The sequence below is a fragment of the Triticum urartu genome, chromosome 3 (genome assembly GCF_003073215.2).
Source record: "Triticum urartu cultivar G1812 chromosome 3, Tu2.1, whole genome shotgun sequence".
NCBI classification, from domain to species: Eukaryota; Viridiplantae; Streptophyta; class Magnoliopsida; order Poales; family Poaceae; genus Triticum; species Triticum urartu.
The window spans coordinates 568,631,442-568,648,782 of record NC_053024.1 but is presented as its reverse complement, the minus strand read 5'-3'; the positions used below and the strand labels follow the sequence as shown (position 1 = coordinate 568,648,782).

The 17,341-nt window shown below is 44.6% G+C and overlaps 1 protein-coding gene across 5 annotated transcripts; it reads right to left on the bottom strand.

Annotated features, from left to right (window-relative positions):
* Positions 1 to 2,986: 2,986 nt before the first annotated feature.
* On the bottom strand, positions 2,987 to 8,321 carry LOC125545053 (DNA-(apurinic or apyrimidinic site) endonuclease, chloroplastic-like). Of its 5 annotated transcripts, none has more exons than XM_048708901.1 (13): positions 8,184 to 8,319; positions 8,006 to 8,108; positions 7,412 to 7,568; positions 7,229 to 7,326; positions 7,065 to 7,144; positions 6,574 to 6,810; positions 6,210 to 6,487; positions 5,942 to 6,052; positions 5,231 to 5,368; positions 5,102 to 5,149; positions 4,361 to 4,441; positions 3,609 to 3,768; positions 2,987 to 3,368 (listed from the first exon to the last, which is right to left on the bottom strand). In XM_048708901.1, the coding sequence occupies exons 1-13, from the start codon at positions 8,302 to 8,304 to the stop codon at positions 3,247 to 3,249; spliced, it is 1,734 nt and encodes a 577-aa protein (XP_048564858.1). In that variant the 5' UTR covers positions 8,305 to 8,319; the 3' UTR covers positions 2,987 to 3,246. The 5 variants fall into 5 exon arrangements, with proteins under 5 accessions (XP_048564858.1, XP_048564860.1, XP_048564861.1 ...); XM_048708903.1 differs by having other exon boundaries at positions 7,080 to 7,144; XM_048708904.1 differs by having other exon boundaries at positions 8,006 to 8,100; positions 8,184 to 8,201.
* Positions 8,322 to 17,341: the final 9,020 nt, after the last annotated feature.

The following is a 17,341-nucleotide window of genomic DNA, read 5'->3' as shown; positions in this document are numbered from 1 at the left end:
CCGAGAGCTAAGCTGGGGGGAGCGTTGAAGACATCCGGACAACCGCCACGTAGGCGTACACCTTGGCCCAGCCAAAACCGAGACGAAGCCCTCGCATTTGGACAATTCCACACTATTTTTCGCGTGAAAAGCCCACCCTTTTCCCATTATCTCCTTCCGATCGTCGCCGCCACCCACCCCAGTTCCCACCCATTTCATCGTCCATGGCCGTGATGAAGCCCAAGGAGGAGCCGTCCGTCGCAAGATGTTGACCATGAAGATGTCGAACTTGGATCCTGATGCGGCGAAGATCGTGCAAGCCTATCATGCTAGGATGTTGAAGCGTTTGACGGCCGATTTGGAGGAGCCAGTTGCACAGTGAAGAATTTGGCAGGAACAACCCGTTTAGGAGGCAAAAAAAATGAGAATTTTTTGCATGGATAGTGGGACTAACAATTTTTGGGATTAGACGCATGTAAAAAACTTGTGAACATCCGGCGGCGCTTTTAGGGTGTGATTGCATATGTTTGCACTTATATTTACATATGCTGCAAACATACATTTACATATGCTAAACTGTTATTGATTTACATATGCATGTCAAATAGAAGAGGCTGGGCCAGAGCGGACATTCGATGCACCGGTTTGGATGGCCAGCTCGGCTATCGCAGTCCGCAAACACGTTCGGGTTGATGGACGGCGTCAAAGATGCCTAGCCAGATCTTCACACAGCTAGAATTTGGTACTATGCTACTCTTAAAGAAACTTCAATGGAGCGACTCATTTCGTTCGTCCGTATCTGTTTAAGTCGACGCGGGCAAAAGTGATGGCCCAACGCGTCGACCCAAACTCAAATCACGTTCGCTTCGCGCCCGCGCCGATGCATTTGCGGTCCAAATGCGTCGGCGCGGACGTCGAACGGACGCCACGCGCGTCTTCTCGCTGTCCGCCGCGTCCCCACCTGACGGTCGTCCAATTACCCGCTGCCCACGCGGTCAGCTTAATTTATGACCACGGACCCACGCATCAGTGACGGCGATCGCTCTTTTTTAAGCAGACCGTGCGGCGCGGCCGTCCACATCTAGGCAAGCTCGCTCCCCCGTCGCCGGCAAACCCTAGCAAAAACCCTAGCCAACCCTAGCCAAATGGAGATCTTCTCCGGCGCCGGCAACAGCAAGTCCAAGGGCAAGGCCCCCACCGTCCCTTTCCCCTCGGAGTTCGTACCGCCTCCGCCGGCGCCGGCTCACCGACAGAGGGTGCGAGTGAGCGTGCCAGTGCACCAGGCGGAGTGGCACTTGCAGCACCGCGTGCCTCTGCCGTACCCTGACGTCACCCTGCCGCACGACTGGCACCTGGATCCAGAGAGGATCCCAGTGCCGGCGGCGCCGCGGTCGGCTAGGGCGCACGCGGAGGAGGTGCGGCGCCGGTGGGCAATGCTGACGCCGCCTACGCCACCGACTCGCCTAACTAGGCGAGGTGGTTCGCCTTCAAGCACGAGGAGGCGAGGCGACGCGGCATGCGGGAGGTCGACCGCAGCATGCCGCCGCCCCCGCTCATCTTCCAGGAGGAAGACCAGGCGGCCCTTGCGGCGGTCTACCGCGAGAGCGAGGAGGTCGAGCGACGCAGGGTGGAGACGGCGGAGGAAGAGGAGGCTCGTTACGAGGCGGCCATGGCGCAGGCCCTCGCCCTCTCCGCGGCCGGTGATTGCGTGGTGTCGCCGGTGGCCCCGCCGTCCCCTCCCCGACGGCTCGTCAAGGCCGACCCGGAGCCGCAGCCGGAGCCCATCACGCGCTTCTCCTAGACGGGAGTGGTGCGCGAGTGGGTGTCCGTGCCACCGGTTTGGATAGGGGCGACCCCAGCGCAGGAGGCGGCGTACCTCGAGATGTGACGCCAGCGATGGCTCGCCGAGGAGCGCCGTCGCGGCAAGTACGAGGACATGCTCGAGCGTGACCTCGAGGAGGAGGCGCGCCAAGCCATGGCTGCACAGGCGGCCGCACAGCCCGAGCCCGTCACGCGCTTCTCCTGGACGGGAGTGGTGCGCGAGTGGGTGTCCGCGCCACGGGTTTGGATAAGAGCGACCCCGGCGCAGGAGGCGGCGTACCTCAAGAAGTGACGCCAGCGATGGCTCGCCGAGGAGCGTCGTCGCGGTAAGTACGAGGACATGCTCGAGCGTGACCTCTCGAAGGAGGCGCGCGAGGCCAAGGAGGAGGCGCGCCAAGCCGCGGCTGCACAGGCGACCGCACAGTCCCTCGCGCCGGCACTGCCCGGGCCGGAACAGCCCCACGTGCCGGCACTGCCCCCGCCGGAACAGCTGCCCGCGGCCTACATCGCCGCCGCCTGGAACACGGCGTTCCCCTGGGCCGGCCCTGCGCCGACGCTCATCGACCTCACCCACCCCGAGGATGCCGCCTAGGGCGCGCTGGGCAGCGCGCCACCTCGTAGTTAGGTTGTTTCTAATTTCTTTTAATGCTAATGTGGACGCGTGGACTCTCACCGGCCTTCCTGGGCGACTTTAATGTTTAATTAAGTTGTTTTCATTTGAAATATGCATGCATAATATATTTTTTGTCGGCGCCGTCAAAATGGGTCGGGCAAGTGTTGGGCTTGCCCATACGCCGACCCAAACACGAAGCAGACGTCCGTGTCCGCCTAGCCGACCCAAACAAAAAAAGCGGACAAAATCACCGTCCGTTTAGGTCGACCAGTTGGAGTTGCTCTTATTGTATTTTTATCCAGGTACACTCGAAGACCATATCTCCTACCGTAAAAAGTTATATTTTACGAAATGAAACCGTAATTTTTTTTATGGAACTATTGTTTACGATCCTTCAACACCACTGTACGTACTCAAATTAGCTCATACCGTAGATTTCTCCTTCCTGAATAGACTCTTGTTTTAACGCATGTTCCACACTTATCTGATATGCACCATGTAGTCTATACTCTACAGGTTTTAGTCTTGAGAAAATTGCTTCGAACAACACAGCACAGCATATCTGACCCAGACTACCAGAGGAACAGTTTCATGTTAAGTCCGAAAGGTCAGTCAGAACACATAGCCAGGACAGGGATTGCCCCAAAACGCTCATGCTGAGTCATAACGCTACAGCCCTGGATTTGGTATGACCACCAGCCAACATCCATTAGAGTACTACCTACTGTTTCACTGACGCAAAATCATCTGCGCAAACCGGAACAAGCAACGCCGCAGACCAGCCCCAGAAGTTAGATTGCAAGTTCACATAGGGCCGGGGATCAGCCACTCGCCTAGAGCTTCAGTATGAGGCCGAGTGGGCTGTGGTCACTGGCAGAAACGTCTGGGAGGATGTATGAGTCGTGGACTCTTTCTGCGATGGACTCCGACACGAGGAAGTAATCCAGGCGCCAACCTGCGCATCCGCCAACAGACAAAGACGAACCATGAGCATACTTTCCTCCCACATGACGAAACAAGTGAGGCTCATTGGGATGATCAAACATGTAGCAAAATTTGTCAACTGAACAATAGATGGGTATAAATGTAAAATGCCTAAATGGTTGCTAACAGATCGTGCTAGTAAATATAAACAATGAAGGGAGTGGTTTCCGGTTTATGCGGTAAGGTCAGGCTCGAGTCATCGAGGTCATACCTCTATTAGTCTTCCGGCAATTATGCCTATAACCCCAGTAGCTATATCCAACAACATCAGGGTGCTGTTTCCGAAACGTATCCACGAACCCTTTGGACAGAAAATTAGTCTCGAACGATTTCCTTTCTTCTTTTGTGAAGCCGGCACTTCTACTATTTCCCTGGACAAAAGGTAACAAATACAAGAAAATGTAACACAGAAAGTTTGAGGACGTCAGAGTGGAAATGATATCAGTACCAAAACAGATCAGGCCAGCCGTCACATCCATGATCTAGACAAGGTGACAGACTGACAGGCCACCCAAAAACATGTCCAATAACAACACAATAAAGGTTATTTTCCACAATTTGGGCCAGGATTTCTCAGCAGCTCTACTTTTTTACAAGGATCTTGATAATTGTATTCCTAACAAGCATATTTTTGGACAATGAAATAACAAACACAACCTGAAATACATAGCATGCAGCAATTTTGCATAATATAGATCACCCTTTGAGCGGTATACTGAGTGCTTACACATTGATGTACTTGTATGTTAGTGTGGCTAACTTAACACCTGAGATGTTGAGTTCAAGTCTCAGTAATTGTCCAGGAGGAGCCATTTTAGTAACATGATAAGCAAGGATTTGAAAATGAACTTTGTGGTCATACACCAGTGGAATAGCGCATACACCACATACTTAAGCATAAAGTAAATTTTCTGAACCACAGACATTCAAGCATGTAGGTGATACAAACTAACGACTACTTACAGCAGGATCATGTATATCAATCTCCTGATGCGCACAGTTAAGATCACCAGTTAGTATGACAGGTTTCGATTTTTCCAATTCCTGCATAATCATACGAAATTCGTCAGGTTTAGTTAAACATGATAAACTGAAGGAGGGCCGCATCATGTTTGAACATAATCGTGCATTTTTAACTAACAGCGTAGTTTTGCACATGATATCAACTGCACAGAAACACAACATCAGAGAGGTTCCAATGTGCTAACTCGATTAAGGTAAAGTAAGTGAATGAAAATAGACAACAATGGAGATATGGCGCATACTGCATGGTGAAAGCTGCCCAATATGTTGGATTGAACAATGTCAAGGTCCACAGCCCTAATTAGGTTTTCATGCAAACTTTAGGGGCCTTAACATCCAACTGTGGCATGTACCTCCAAAGTTCTAGCAAAGCACTTTATAGCTATTACTAAGATTTGGTATGTGCAAATGTACAGGACAACACACCAACCCTAAATGCAACCACAGAAAACAGATAAAATAGATATCCACCACAACTGCTTGTACTGGAGAACATGTCCAATGAACAGAAGGACTAAGAATAGGAATGGGGGAAATCAATGCAGTGACAAATAACAATATGAATCAATGGGGAAAGTCAGAACTTCATCTTTTTCCAGAACAAACGTGACAGACAAAGGTATAAAGGCATAAGAAAACTATTTCAAATATAAATAAAAGTAAAAGGCAAGGCGAGCATACTTTCATGTAGTTACCAAGGCATGGATCCCACTCTGTGACTCTGTAAGTCTACACAGTAACATATAATCACGGATTAGATTCGAATCTCAAGTGATGCATACCAGAATGAAAACTACAGCAATATATTACCAATCTTTTGAGACCATCACCGGAATTCGGCACATAAGCGGTTAGCAAGTAAAAATCATCAAATTCCACCGTCACAATCCTCCCTTCTGTATCATGGTCTGGTACACCAAGCCCATACTTGATAGAAAGTGGTTTCACCTACAAAAAGTGCAGGACACATGATGAAGCGATACGGAATATGAGGGGCATGCTAAGCAAAGTTACTGTATTTGATAATAAACAGTCCTAACTTGTTAATGTGTCCTTATGATCAACTGAAGCAGTACAAAAAAGTGCAAACAGCACAACGATATAATGGATCTCCTTGTCTAACATCCATAAAAAAGTACAGAAAGCACAGCACAATGATTAATCAGGTGACATGTGTTAATATCATGGAAGGATAACTATGAAGCAAACTAATAGCTCGAGCGTTTAACCGCTTATGTTTCAGTCATTTCCTTTCTAAGTTTCACGTAATCTGGAGTTAAAGATTCCAATAAAACATCAGTATCAGTAGAGCTGAACCAACTGGTATAATGGGGTGATTCCTAGATAAGGGGGCATTTGGGCACTTTGTTTTTCTATTCCAATTCCATTCAGTATTCCTTGCAGTTGGTTGAACTTGAAACACAGTACAACAGAAGAAACCAATGAAAATTCATAAGTGTTTTGAACTATGAAGCACTGACAAAATTGGTGGTGCTAGGGTGCAAGAATGGCAGTCCATACCCGTGAAATTATGGCAGTCCCTGAATAGCCAAGCTTTGACACACTACATGTCCAGAAACTATTGGTATACCCTTCAAGTAGACTTTCCTTGATGACGTCAACATCTTTCTCCTGCTCAAAACAGTGCAATTATGTGTTGATAAACTATTCGAGTGAATGAAGTACAGCAAAATTTTCAGAGAGGACAAAAAGCAAATGCCAGCTTTGCGAGACAGAACTGCGCTTGTCCTATCTTTACAAGATCATTTTGTAATAACAAATATCTTGCCTGAATTTTCGTTTCTTGCAGGCATAGCACATCAAAATCCTCCCTCTGTGCTAACTCATGAACAGAGAAGCCCCTATTTTTTACTAGAGCTTTCAGTCCATTGACATTCCATGATAGAATCTTTAGCGCCCTTGTATCCTTGCTAAGGGGTGGAGGCCTCATGACCTTAGGATTGTATGGAATCCACTCAGCCTGTGGCTTCTTGTGTACAAGTACAGTCCAAGGCTCTGCACCATCCACATTAAGACCCAACCCCGCCTTTGCAATAGCACCATTGGCTGTGAAAGACAATCCCACAGTTAGCCAAGAGAGCAGTAATTTTCTAGCCCAGAAATGATCAAGACTGGTGAAACAATGAGCGTACCAACAACTGTTTCCTTCTTGTGTGATGTTTTATTTATCTTGACAGTAGTCACAGGGTTCTCCTCCGGAGTGGTGCCCTTAATTGATTTCTGCTTGGTTCTACTTCTCTTGCTAGGAGTTGCGGAAATAACTTCAGAAGTTTCTAGCTTTTGTTCAACCACTACTGAAGCGGCACCTTTTCTTTTTGAAGGTACTTCTGATAGGCCAATCTGCTCAATGGTTGATGCTCCCTCTTTACCTGCAGAAAAAGAATTAGCATCCAGCCAAAATGCTTATTGCAACACTATATAGATGTATACACTAACACGTACTGATTGTATTCTTCTGGCTACCTACGATACAATTTCTCGGGAAAAACTGAACATTGTCTCATATTACTAGGGCAGAAGTCATAACTGAATCAGGAGGTTGTTGAGGTACATGTAGAGTTTATACAAAGAAAGCATGAATTTAGTTCAATGGTACCACTAGAGGTCTGCAAGTAAGTCATACCAATTACTTCCTCACCCAGAGATTCCATCAGAGCTGATACCAAATCTTTCTTGTTACCTCTCGCAGCAACTCCCATCCTCCTTCAAATTCATGGCATACAAAACTAAATGGATAAATCAATTATCAGAAACATACAATAAGGGGAGGCTAGGAAAATTTTGAACCTTGTGAGTTCCTTGAGTTCTTTCACTGTCATGGATTGGAGCATACTAGGGTCACCTCTGATTCGCTCTATCTCCAATGTGCTTTCAGTGTCATCTTCCTATGGTTCCAAAAAATACATGAATTTCTGACCATGAGATGTATAAAGGACAAATGTCAGCACAATGGGTATATACAATACTAACCTTTTCTATGACTGTTTGTTCATCTTTCTTGATCTCACTGTTCTTAGACACAGCTCTACGTGAATAGGTAATCCGCGTCCTCTCACTCATCACGTTTAGTATTGGAATCACTAATTTTCTGCAACTGTAATTTGTTCTTGGAAGCCCACCGCTACGCCTGTAAACAACAAGTTGTTTCACCATGTATTGCAGAAACATCCTAAGTGATTCTTGAGACATTTAGATCCACATATATGCACGATGACCATGCCAATCTCCTCAATGCACAGAAAATTAAATAAACATCGTGACTACTGGCTAACAATGTCTTCGGCAATTCATACAAATCACAAAAGGAGTTAACTGGATGCTGTTCACAAAAAGAACAAAAATACTAAAGCCCCATCTGCACCATGACGGCAAGCCTAGGCAGCACATTGCGAAACACCATTGAGCCCCCGATAAACTTGCTTTCGATCTACACTTCCTTAGTGGGGAGAACTCCACCCCTTCTTTTATCCCCCCAAATCGAAAGCTGCTGCCCTACGGCGTGCGGAGAACCCGAATCGACAAAAGGAAATTGCAAATGCATATAAGGGGGGTTGGCAGCCGTACTCGTAGAGACGGAGGAGAGAGCCACAGCGCAGGAGCAGCTGCATCTGCAAGCGGGTGCGTGGAGGCGGCGGGACGTGGAGCGAACGGAACCCCCACTTCAAAACTAGGGTTTATGCAATCAAGAAACCTCGCATTCAACTCAAGAAAATGGAGGGGCGGAGCATACGGGGGACGTTACCGCTGGGAGGAACGCCGCCGCTTTTCCCCTGCTGTTCACGACGGAACGACGGGCGGCACGACACTCCGGTGTGGTGTGTTCGGCCTTCGGCGGTCGCAAATGACGGGTTGAGTCCAACCATTCCACAGGGGCAAAATGGTAATATGATGTCAGGGACCAAGAAGAATACGAATTTGGCATGTTTGGTTTAGTTCTCTTGGCTGATTCAGAATCAGCCCTCTCCTCATCTTCTTCCAGAATTTTTAACATCCATTTCTATATCTATACTTCTATATCTATATCTATATCTATACTACTATTAAACAATCAAATAAGAACTTTCTTAGATGTACCTCACAATTAGCCCCATAACACCACACGAACCATAAACACCGTACGATTAAACCCACAAATCTCAATCTAACGATCATCCCTGATCTAATAGCTTCATTATGTGAACTTGGCAATTTTCGATGACTGACCATACTCCACCATCCAAAAGCCTTCCCTCGAATTACCGGTCCGGCCTCCCTATGATCACGCACCCGCATCGTAATCCCTCCTCCAATCACGCAAGGCCCACAGAAAAAAGGAAATTGATGTCTGTGCAGACTGCTCCATCTCCGGCGCTGTCTCTTCTTCCCAACCCTCCATCCGGCCAAAGATTGTGCTTTGGCTAGAGCGATTGCCCAGGCGCAGGCAAGCGATGCAGTCAACGCGGGGCGGCGGCGACAACTCGATGCAGGGAACGGTGATGGCCAAGGCGTGCACTCCGGCGGGGCTGGCGTGGATCTGGCGGAAGGCAGACGGTTCGAGTCGACGATGGGCGGCGCCGGCGAGTCAGAGGGACGGCGGTGGCGGCTGAGCTCCTCCATGGTCTGCTGCGTTTCCGGGGAGAGAGAGCTTCGAAGGTGAGGAGATAGAGAAGAACGGATGGAAGGGAGAGGAGGAAGGGCAGGGGCGCGACGGCCTCGACGGTGAACCTCCGGTGGCCACGGTCTCCGGCGAGAGGCAGCGCATGGCACCGGCGCGAGCCTATGGTTGTGCATATTGGTATGTATATGGATCGCTATCAAACCTGCTTACAAAATGCTTAAAAAATACCTCCTTTGATTTAAAGGAATCTTGTAGAAATTTATCATTATGTCAAAATGGTTCTGATCTGCTATATCTCTATCACCTCCTTGTTGTTGCTTTATCTGTCATTCACAACTCATAACAGAGGTTTCATGTAGCCCAGGAAGAAGTGACTAAGAGGGTGGCACAGATAGAAAATCTCAATGAGGTACGGCCCTTTTCTTTTCTCTATGCCTCCCTTGACTTGGAAGCATAATTCTTGAAGGCTCCATTTTATCATGCTTTGTAGTAGATGCAGATTAGAAATTTCTTCGTATTACAATACACTTTATGCCTCCTTTTCTTTTCTTTATGCCTCCCTTGATTAGAAATTCTTGAAGGCTTCATCCTGGGAGTTGATTTTAAATCTATTTGTATGACCTCTTTGTGTAGTTGTTTTATTTATCGCGAACTTAGAACGCGTCGTAGACTTTAAGTCTGATTCTAAGTTATCATTACTAATTTGCTGGCAGCAAAACTAGACTATGAGAAGGAGAACTGAACAAGAGGATAGCAAAGCTGGCCGGTGGTGTCGCTGTCATTCAGGTATTAATGGAGGGCATTATCTGTTGACATGCTGCTCTTTTCCTTGATAACCTGTTGGAAGGAAGGATGGTATGGGAAATGTAACCCATGTCTTGATAGGTGGGAGGACGAACATAAACTGAACTTAAAGAGAGGTTGGGAGTTGAGGATGCTCTAATGTAACTAGGTGAGTCAATCAATGTTTTGTCATCGAACATTTCGAGTTGTCAACTTTGTATTTGCTTTTCAAAGAAGCAGAAATAAGGCAATTAGTTTGTTGCTTCCTTAAACCTTCTGAATTGCTTCTTCTTTTCGCAAGCTGTCGTTGAGGAAGGTATTGTTGTTGGTGGAGTGTGCACTCTTTTCAAATTGGCTGCTAAAGTAGATGTGTCAAGGATACCCTGGTTGCATAAGGTAAAAGAAACGATTGGCATTGCCCAATGCTCCTAATACTCGCAGCCAACACGGTCCACCAATTGTGGGTCACAAACAATCATGTTGAACCATTGAACATTTCGGTTTTTCCATTCAAACTGATTGCGAAGAATGTCGGTGTCAATGACATCATTTTTACCAAGAAGGTCAGATCTCATTTGCTAATATAAAGTTCATATATTTCTACATAGATCTGAATTGCATAAAAGATGATGTCGTACGAGGTTCTTTCTAGCTGCAAGCGTGCAATCCTTCTGTTCGGTAGCACAAAGACTTGATGGTTGCTGGTATCATCGACCACACTAAAGTTTATACTCATGTAGCTACCCGACACACTTGCTTGCTTACCATTCTGAAATGGATACAATAGCGCAGTTAGGATGGGCGATGATGCAACTTGTGGCATCATTTATTCTACCTTTTTTAACTGGGGCGGCATTATATATTTTATAGGCAGAACAACCATTTTTCTTTTGGGAGATTTAGTCTTACTACTTTCGAATAAAGTGACCAGATCTAATCTTATTATCACCTTGCATTTTATCCAATGTATATTTGGGATGTCCCATGTCTATTTACACCATTGCTGTCTTTTGCTAATTTATCCAATGTATGAATTATCTTATCTTTGGTCCATTTTGCAATTCTAAATGATGCATAATCTGAAAATAATATTCTCCGCTCTCTGGGCTCAAGTGATCTTAAGTTGGTCGTCCACTTGCATCTGATGGTAACAGGGTAAGATATATGCATAACTTCAATTCTTCTCTTGCATGTGCTCGGAACTTACATATTAGTTGTGTGTAAATTCATCTCAGAAATCATTTTGCGTAAAAACATTGGTTATCGAGGCCACCCACTGATTCTTCATCTGGTTGTTGGATTACAGTGATGTCTCACTTTTTAAAATACAATTTAAATGACATGCTGTTTTGTATCCATTTAATTTATTTATTTGCAAAACATATTTTAGTTTTATACCACATTAACTCACACTCACTTGATCAACATTTGAAACGTGCGTTGCACATGCACGCTTACTAGTGTTTGACAAACCTACCTAGTTAAAGGACCTTAACTAGCTAGTTAGAAGACTCTTCCAAAATCATCAAACACCCATTCGCTTGACAATCTAAGCTGACAATCCTACCTAGTTAGACCCTAACTATGTAAGATAGGCAAACGAATGAGATTGGAGATTTTGAGAGAAGCTGAAAAGGGTTCAAGATCGGCCAAAAGAACTGGCCTTAATTTTGCCACATTTCACTTATCTTAATGCTTAAATTCTTAGTCACACTTTGACTTGTCTAAGAAAATATTGCCACTTTCTATATGTATGACATGTGGGGTTTATTTCTCAAAAAATATCTTACCTTAGATGTGGCTAGAACGAAGACCACATAACTTGATGAAACTTGCCTAACTTAAAGTGTGACAAATTATGGTTAGAAACCAAATTGCCCCTAAATTTTTCACCGAAAATATTAAATGAGTACAGTGTGCAGAGGAAAAAACCTTCCTTCTCGACGCACCCATGTCCAAGTGCTTCAGGAGCTTAGAGGAGAAGGAACTTGTTGGCTAATGAAACGTGTGTGAGGATCTCCTTTGTCAACTGTCTATATGTCTAGTGAGAGGATGGACACTTCAGGTATAGAAATTTAAGACATGTCTATGGTCAGCCTGTCATGTGTGGCATTTTCTGCTCGTGAGCATTTCAAAAAATCCAGTATGAAAAAGTTTGGTTGACGACAATTGTGTGAGGATGTCCTTTGCCCACTACCTCTATATCTGGAGAGATGAAAGACACTCTTCGTACAAAAAATTAAGACACATCTATGACCAGCCTGTCATGTGTGTCACTTCCTCTCCTCGCGAGAGACACTTGAGATACATAGATTTGAACACTTTTATGGCCAACCTGCCCTATTTAGTAGGCTAGCCATAGATGTATCTTAAATTTATGTACCTCAAGCTCTTCCTTCCCGCTAGATACAGAGTCAGTGGATAGAGAATATCCTCACACGGCATTCATCAACCACCAAGTTCCTTCTCATATAAGCTTCGGTGTGGGCATATCGAGGAGGGTGATGTACTTGTTCTCCCACTTTCAGAACAGGGAACCTCCAACCTGGAGAGAGAGGGCAAAAATACATTGGTTAAATCTCAAAGATGAAGGAGAGTTTGTTTGGTGAGAAAACTTACACCCCGCCGCTCGCGTTTGTAGAAATGCCTTCCTGGATTTTCCATCGTGTCACAAAGACAAACCAAGACACACATCCTAGATTACATTCAGAGCACTAGATTAGCGTGACTTGTGCAATCTTGTCCATATGATGATGCGACTGAGGTACGTAGCGCGGAGCTTGATCAGGTCATGGAGGAACACATGGAAATGTGGGATGAACTATCTGTGCGAAGCAGAGAGGAGTGATGAGAGGTTGAGTGAGCAGAGAAGGGGGTGAGTGAGGAGAGAAGAGAGATGGGGCAACGACTGGGGTTGATGTTAAAGAGAGGAGTGTGTACATGTTGTTGTTTGGTGGTACACGACATATATACAAACAAGTAGATATGTGTATTCGGGTTGTACGTGAGTTTCGGTATTCGTTCTGCATGATTATGATAGATGGGTGCTCTGGGATTCCATCCTCACCTGGTACCATGTCCCAACAAGCATTCTCGGGTTTCATTGGCGGTAAAAAACATTATTGCACCTTCTCCAGTTTCTTTTGAGGTCATTATCTTTTATCCACACCACACTCTGGCTAGGACATAGAAACATTTTGATTTAGTTGACATTTTTAGTTGGATCCGAGTACATGGCCATGTTCGAATATCCAGCATGCTCAATGCACATTTTGTATGTGTCAATCAAAACAAATACTATGACACGATGAGTTCATGCTTTTCCCCCTCTTTAAATCTTTTAGCCTAATAGCAAACTGTGATGAATTGTTTAAGTCTTAGACTTGTCACCGGTGCTCGCATTCTTAATTTATTTAAGGCTTTTCATTGATGTTCGTCAGTGAGAGTAGGTGTCCCGTCGACCATGAAGACACATGTGGTGACTATTAAAAAACTTTATTTTAATAAACAATAAAAAAAGACCAGTAAAGTATAATTTCCTATGAGTTGATCTGTACCAAGAACAAACACAAGTTCAGTCAAGTAAAACAGCAAAATCTGGGCACTGAGTGCACCCACCTTCTCTCTAGCAAGCAAGCATTTTGCAATGAAAAGAGTGAAATAATGAACAGCGGGAAAATGCAAGCCAACGGCGGTGATACTCGACAACCCCTCTCTCATCTCCCACTGTCAGAGTATGGTAAAAACCATTAAACTCTGTGGGCCTAGGCTCTACCAAACCACCATCAGAAGGAAGCAAGCATATGTCACAAAATTCAGTAAGCGGTATTTGATGGGGCTCAACATATAAATTAAACTGCACCTCGGGGGATTATTCCTAGGAAGAAGATTAAAACTTTGCACAAAGGAGTTTGTGAGGAGATGATGCTATTCACATTCAGCCGCGATGAAGTCGGTGAGGCCGGCATTAGCAGCATATTGTACAAACTCTTGAAGGATTTCGGCCCCTTCCATGAATGGGTTATGCGGCCATTCACACAACCGTACTTCTGCCAATCTCCGGGCATGGAGATCACTGTCAGACGACTCCCCAATAACCCCCTTGGAGTTTTTCTTGGAAGAAAACTTCCTAAAGATACTCATCTTTTTCCTATGAACAAAATTCTGAAATTTTTAGTCCACAAAATTTTTTCAACAAAACTTCACAATATTGGTAGCAGCTACTCATAAGGATGCATAGAGGCCATAGCAAGCATTCAAACTACTTAAAACTCTATGAATTCAACATGCAAGCTCATCTACAACAGCACCAAGAGTAGCTAATTATTCAAAATATAAACCATTAAAGCAAAAACTAACTGGACAAACGGAGGAGTCACATACCAAGAAACAATCCCCCGAAATAGTTCCGAAAATGGAGCTTCGAGCAAAGAGATCGAAATCCGCGGGTTTGAGAGCAAGAACACGAGAGAGAGAGAGAGAGAGAGAGCAAAGGTGATTACTTCCTCGAGGTAGGTGATGAAGTGGTATGAAGAGATAAGTGACGGGGCCCACGTGGGGACCACAACCCACCAGGGCGCGCATGGGGGTCCTGGCGTGCCCAGGTGGGTTGTGCCCACCTGTTGCACCTCCCTCCTGATATTATTTGCACCAGAAATTCTTAAATATTCAGAAAAAATCGTATTAAATTTTCAGAGCATTCTGGGAACTTTTTATTTTTGGGTCATTTTTTATTGCATGGGAAATTCAGAAAATAGACAGAACATGGCATTTTATTTTATTTAACTAATAAAAACAGAAAACAAAAGGTGGGGATAGAAGGTAGTGCTTACTAAATCCATCAACTTCATACCTCTAAAAAATGATCCATTATAAGGTTGATCAAGTCTTATTAACAACCACTTTCGATTAGCATGAAACCGAAGAACTTTCGTAAATCACTAAGTTACTAATACGTCTCCCACGTATCTATAATTTTTGATTGCTCCATGCTATATTATCTACTGTTTTGGACATTATTGGGCTTTATTATCCATTTTTATATTATTATTGGGACTAACCTATTAACCGGAGGCCCAGCCCAGAATTGCTGTTTTTTTGCCTATTTTAGGGTTTCGAAGAAAAGGAATATCAAACGTAGTCCAAACGGAATGAAACCTTCGGGAACGTGATTTTCTCACTGAACATGATCCAGGAGACTTGGACCCTACGTCAAGACACAAAAGAGGAGGCCACGAGGTAGGGGGCGCGCCTACCCCCCCCCGGCGCGCCCTCCACCCTCGTGGTCCCCATGTTGCTCCACCGACGTACTCCTTCCTCCTATATATACCTACGTACCCCCAAACGATCAGATACGGAGCCAAAACCCTAATTCCACCACCGCAACTTTCTGTATCCACGAGATCCCATCTTGGGGCCTGTTCCGGAGCTCCGCCGGAGGGGGCATCGATCACGGAGGGCTTCTACATCATCACCATAGCCCCTCCGATGAAGTGTGAGTAGTTTACCTCAGACCTACGGGTCCATAGTTATTAGCTAGATGGCTTCTTGTCTCTTTTTGGATCTCAATACAATGTTCTCCCCCTCTCTTGTGGAGATCTATTCGATGTAATCTTCTTTTTGCGGTGTGTTTGTTGAGACCGATGAATTGTGGGTTTATGATCAAGTCTATCTATGAACAATATTTGAATCTTCTCTGAATTCTTTTATGTATGATTGGTTATCTTTGCAAGTCTCTTCGAATTATCAGTTTGGTTTGGCCTACTAGATTGATCTTTCTTGCAATGGGATAAGTGCTTAGCTTTGGGTTCAATCTTGCGGTGTCCTTTCCCAGTGACAGTAGGGGCAGCAAGGCATGTATTGTATTGTTGCCATCGAGGATAACAAGATGGGGTTTTCATCATATTGCATGAGTTTATCCCGCTACATCATGTCATCTTGCTTAAGGTGTTACTCTGTTTTTATTAACTTCATACTCTAGATGCATGCTGGATAGCGGTCGATGAGTGGAGTAATAGTAGTAGATGCAGGCAGGAGTCGGTCTACTTGTCTCGGACGTGATGCCTATATACATGATCATGCCTAGATATTGTCATAACTATGCTCAATTCCGTCAATTGCTCAACAGTAATTCGTTCACCCACCGTAGAATACTTATGCTCTTGAGAGAAGCCACTAGTGAAACCTATGGCCCCCGGGTCTATCGTCATCATATTAATCTTCCAATACTTTGCTATTTACTTTGCTTTTATTTTACTTTGCATCTTTATCATAAAAATACCAAAAATATTATCTTATCATATCTATCAGATCTCACTCTCGTAAGTAGCCGTGTAGGGATTGACAACCCCTTATCGCGTTGGTTGCGAGGATTTATTTGTTTTGTGCAGGTACCAGGGACTCGGGCGTAGCCTCCTACTGGATTGATACCTTGGTTCTCAAAAACTGAGGGAAATACTTACGCTACTCTGCTGCATCATCCCTTCCTCTTCGGGGAAAAATCAACGCATTGCTCAAGAGGTAGCAGTTACCTCAACGGGGATATGAATATCCCCAACAATAAGCATTTCATATTTCTTTTCCCCAGTAGGTAGAGGTAGTTGAAAACTTCCAATAGTGATCGTCGGAGATTTTTGAATAACATTAATACCATTCACTTGGAATTGTTTCTTCGGAAAGTGCACCGTATGCTCATTACCATTGATATGAAAAGTGACCTTGTTTTTATTGCAATCAATAACAGCCCCTGTAGTATTCAAGAAGGTTCTACCAAGGATAATCGACATGTTGTCATCCTCGGGCATCTCAAGTATAACAAAGTTAGTCAAAATAGTAACATTAGCAACAAGAACGGGCACATCCTCACAAATACCGATAGATATGGCAGCTGATTTATCAGCCATTTGCAAAGATATTTAAGTAGGTGTGAGTTTATTCAAATCAAGTCTTTTATATAAAGAGAAAGGCATAACACTAACACCAGCTCACAAATCACATAAAGCAGTTTTCACATAATTTATTTTGATAGAGCAAGGTACAATTGGTATTTCCAGATCTCCAAGTTTTTTAGGTACTCCATCTTTGAAAGTATAATTAGCAAACATGGTGGAGATTTCATATTTCAGCTTTCGGTATTTTTCTCTTATTGGTGATGATGTATTTCATGTATTTTGCATAAGGAGGCATTTTTAAGATATCAGTCAAGCGAGTACGCAAAAAGACTGGCCTCAGCATTTCAGCAAAGCGTTCAAATTCTTCATCGTCTTTCTTTTTAGTTGACTTGGGTGGAAAGGGCATAGGTTTTTGAACCAACGGTTCTCTTTCCTTACCGTGTTTTCTAGCAATAAAGTCTCTTTTATCATATCGTGTATTCTTGGGTTGTGGGTTATGAAGATCAACTGCAGGTTCTATCTCAACATCATTGTCTGGTTCTTTACTATTTGTTTGAGTATTTTCATGAACCTCGTCATTATCATAAGGTGAGTGTTCATTACCAGACTGAGTTTCAGCATCAGAGATAT